This window comes from Lutjanus erythropterus, chromosome 4, assembly GCF_056507025.1.
Source record: "Lutjanus erythropterus isolate fLutEry1 chromosome 4, fLutEry1.hap2, whole genome shotgun sequence".
In the NCBI taxonomy this organism is placed as follows: Eukaryota; Metazoa; Chordata; class Actinopteri; order Lutjaniformes; family Lutjanidae; genus Lutjanus; species Lutjanus erythropterus.
The window spans coordinates 36,277,469-36,282,092 of NC_139320.1; the positions used below are offsets into that span (position 1 = coordinate 36,277,469).

Consider the following 4,624-nt stretch of genomic DNA (forward strand, 5'->3'; position numbering starts at 1 on the left):
GATTCAAATTACACAAGGGTGCGTGTGATGCCAAGTGTGTGATGGTTTAGCTCTTTTAGACAGAATGACATCAACACAGAAGTGGCCAGACAAGGGTTGGGCACTGTTACAGTTGTTGTTGGTGGCATCTGTCTCTCAGGCTGAGGAGCTGGTGTGCAGACGGAGAGGAGATCCTGAGATCCCCCAGTTATCAAAGGTCGGGGACATTATGTTAGGAGGAATCTTCTCTTTGCACAACAAGTGGAAGCACAGACAAGATAACTACATGCACAGACCACTGCCACTGCAATGCACCAGGTATACTTTACTTAATTTAATGTAAAATAACGAATACAAAACAGGTACATTAAGGTTAGCAAAGTGTGTATTAAAATAAGAAATATTGTCTGATATTTTTTATATTTTGAGGAGAATTGTTTTTACTATTTATAACTGTCTAAATCAAGCTTGACTTTCAGGGGGTTCCAGTTTGCTCAGGCTATGCTCTTTGCCATAGAGGAAATTAATAACAGCACAGACCTACTGCCTGGTATCTCTCTGGGTTATAAGATCTATGATGCATGTGGCTCAATTGCCAGAGGAGTTAGGATTGCACTGGCCTTGGCTAATGGAAATGAAGTGTTATCTGCACCATCTGAGGCACCATGTACCAGACCTGCCCAAGTGCAGGCCATTATGGGACATAGCTCCTCTTCTCCTTGCATGGCTATAGCTACTGTCATTGGACCCTTTCATATCCCAATGGTAAGTAAGATTCATAAAAATGAACTTATATTTGTGGAAAATGATCTAACCAAATCTAGATTATAATACTTCCAGCTTACCATAGCAATAAGAGATATACAAGAATTGAAGTGTGCTGTTTAAATCTTTTATATTTTACATCTTGGGACTTATTTTCTTTTGTCTTTTAGATCAGCCACTATGCTACTTGTTCATGTCTCAGTGATAAAACCAAGTACCCATCATTCCTCAGAACAATACCCAGTGACTACTACCAGAGCAGAGCTCTGGCCCAGTTGGTCAAACACTTTGGTTGGACTTGGGTTGGAGCTATTAGAACAAATGATGATTATGGCAATAATGGGATGGCCACATTTACAGAAAATGCCCAGCAGCTGGGCATCTGTATAGAGTACTGTGTATCTTTCTTTAGAACAGATCCACCAGACAAAATTCAAAAGATAATTGACATTATCAAGGCTTCCACCTCCAAGGTGATTGTTGCTTTCCTTTCCTCCAACGAAATGGATGTTCTAATACACACATTGTCTCACCACACCATAACTGGGTATCAGTGGGTAGGCAGTGAGGGCTGGATCTTTGATTCACAAACTGCAGCCATGGACAGGAATCACATTCTGGATGGTGCTATAGGTCTGTCCATCCCCAAAGCACATGTCAGTGGCATGAAAGAGTTCATGTTGGATGTGAATCCACTCAATTCATCTAGTAATGAATTGTTTACAGAGTTTTGGGAGACATTATTTAACTGTAAGTTTAAGCTCTCAAAATCATCAGCAGTGAATCAGAAAGAATGTACTGGACATGAAGATGTGACTGGAGTGAAAAACAGTTTCACTGATATGTCTCTCATGCCTATATTTTACAATGTGTATAAAGGAGTGTATGCTGTGGCCCATGCACTTCATGATATTCTTACCTGTAATAAAACATGTAACAGCAAGGTGAAGCTAGATCCATTCATGGTGAGTTCAACACCAAAGACTTAAACAGTTTAAATTTTACAAATAAATCATTGCAGTGTGTCTATCTTTATGTAGAGAAAGTAGACCTGCCAAATGCTTGTCAGATAATAACCTATGTTGATACATATTTTCATAGATTTTACAGCACATAAGAAAGATTAACTTTAAGACAAAGGAAGGAGATGAGCTGTATTTTAATGAGAATGGAGATCCAGCTGCAAAGTATGAAATTATAAACTGGCAGCCAACAGAAAATGGCATTGTGGACTTTGTCACAGTTGGTCTTTATGATGCATCTTTACCTGCAGAGAAACAGCTGAATCTGCAAAATACATCTTTAATTTGGGCACAGAACTCACAGGAGGTAAGCTAACATGTGCTCACTGTATTTCTGAATCAAAGTCTCTTTGAATTGTTCTTGCCATTTATTTTTTCAGTTACTGTATTTGTTCTTGATACAGTATCATATTTACTATGTCATACATATCATATATCATCAGCGCTGTAATTTTTAATTGAAGTCAACTTGGATTGTTATAATTGTTATTAGTTATTGTTATAGTATTTAGGTTTGAATATCAGTTGTAGAGATGTCTGCCTCACATTCTCTCAAACATACCTTTGAAAAAGCAGACAGCAATGTCTCTTCTCAGAAACCATGATCCTCAAGATAAGACAGACTTTGTTGTAAGTAGTTTCATGTGAGAACTATTTCCTTTTTACAGTAGAATCTACCAGAACCACTTTCTTCCAACTAGAAATAAAGTAGTGAAACTCCTCACAAGTGCCATTTAGTCTTGTTATATTCAAGAGACGGCAGACATCTCTAGGACTGATATCTCCAAAACTGAGCAACTCACATTAAAACAATCTACATGGATAAATAGCACTATAGGTAAGAGGAATTCCAGGAGGAACTGTCCCTTTAATTATAGATGCATGCAACAACACCTTGTCAAAGTGAGTGCCCTTACATTTTCTCATTGTCATTTTGTTCATTCAGGTACCTTTGTCAGTTTGCAGTGAGAAATGTCACCCAGGAACTCGTAAGGTTCTGCAGAAAGGAAAGCCTGTCTGCTGTTATGACTGTTTAAGATGTGCTGAGGGAGAAATAAGCAGCATAACAGGTGTAGTAATATGATATTACTACTACTAAGTCAACAATCTCTAAAGTTGTCATTTTCATATCACAATTTTACATATGTTTTTTAAGCTACATGAATTCCTGCAGTCTCACAGTATTTAAAATTACTCCAATGTCGCTGTTTATACAAATATGACAACTCCTGGTCTACAAATGTCTAACCTGCAGCCAGTAACCTGGGTGACAATGACTTTTCATTTGAAAAACAAAATACAAATATCATTCAGTCTTGCTTTTATCAGTTGAGGAGCATCTCGAAAATCTTTGATTTTCTCTCTCTGCCTAATTTTGAGAAGGTCATTTGCGCTTTTTTTTCACCTCAGTTAGATTATTATAAGTAACTGAATTTATAGTTGAGTCAAAAAGTTAGTTTGCAAGTTACAATTTTATTGCTGAATTGCTCCCCAATGATCCAGGCGGCTGCATAAGACTCTCCAGCAGGTCTCTGCTGGCTGTTCTTAAGTCCCAGGTCCAGACTAAAGGTGACTGGGCTTTTACATTCAGGGCTCCTCAACTCTAGAACTCACTGTCTGAAGATGTGAGACTTCCAGCATTAGAGACATCTTTTAAATAATTTCTTCAAACTTTTTTTTAAATGGTTTATCAATATTACTACTCAATTTTAATTCCATTACTACCACTGATTTTATCTTTAGTGCATTTTATTCAATATTTGCCTCAGTCCTGGATTATTTTAATCCTGATTAAAGTACATAAAGCCCTTTGCAACTTTACTTTAAACAGTACTACAGGAACATGGTTATCCATTTCTTTTCATGGTATAGTAACTGTGGTATAGAAAATAGAAAATATAAATGTACACATCACGTCTATCACCTGCAACAATATTTATTTTTCAGATTCTATCACCTGTGTGAGATGTGACCCTGAGTTCTGGTCAAATGAGAGAAGAGATGCCTGTGTAAAGAAGGAAGCAGAGTTTCTATCATATGAAGAGATTATGGGAGCACTGCTCACTGCAGCCTCTCTGTTTGGAACATGCCTGACTGCTGTTGTGGCATTTATTTTCTTCAGATACAGACAGACTCCTGTTGTCAGAGCCAACAACTCTGAGCTGAGCTTCCTGCTGCTCTTTTCCTTAAGTCTGTGTTTCCTGTGTTCTCTGACCTTCATCGGCCGGCCCTCTGAGTGGTCCTGTATGCTGCGACATGCAGCGTTCGGCATCACCTTTGTCCTCTGTATCTCTTGTGTTCTGGGGAAAACAATAGTGGTGTTAATGGCCTTCAGAGCCACACTTCCAGGCAGTAATGTGATGAAATGGTTTGGGCCTGTGCAGCAGAAACTCAGTGTTCTGGGTTTCACTCTTATACAAGTTGTCATATGTATCCTCTGGTTAACAATTTCTCCTCCTTTTCCCATTGAGAACTTTAAGTTCAAGGACAAAATCATCTTGGAGTGTGCTCTGGGCTCAGCTGTAGGCTTTTGGTCGGTACTTGGTTACATAGGACTTCTGGCCATGTTATGTTTTATTCTTGCTTTTTTAGCTCGAAAACTTCCTGATAATTTCAATGAGGCCAAATTTATCACCTTCAGCATGCTGATATTCTGTGCAGTATGGATCACTTTTATCCCAGCGTATGTCAGTTCTCCTGGGAAGTTCAGTGTAGCTGTGGAGATATTTGCTATTCTGGCTTCAAGTTTTGGACTGCTCATTTGTATTTTTATTCCAAAATGTTATGTTATCTTACTGAAACCAGAGAAGAATACAAAAAAGAATATGATGGGGAAGGGGGCAACAAAATCATTCTGA

At 38.4% G+C, this 4,624-nt stretch overlaps 1 protein-coding gene across 1 annotated transcript; it reads left to right on the forward strand.

The window, feature by feature from the left end:
• On the forward strand, positions 1-4,624 carry LOC146328826 (extracellular calcium-sensing receptor-like). Its single transcript, XM_084717829.1, has 6 exons — positions 1-297; positions 447-744; positions 915-1,709; positions 1,846-2,073; positions 2,713-2,836; positions 3,714-4,624. Exons 1-6 carry the CDS (start codon positions 65-67, stop codon positions 4,622-4,624), a joined length of 2,589 nt encoding a protein of 862 aa, XP_084573955.1. The 5' UTR covers positions 1-64.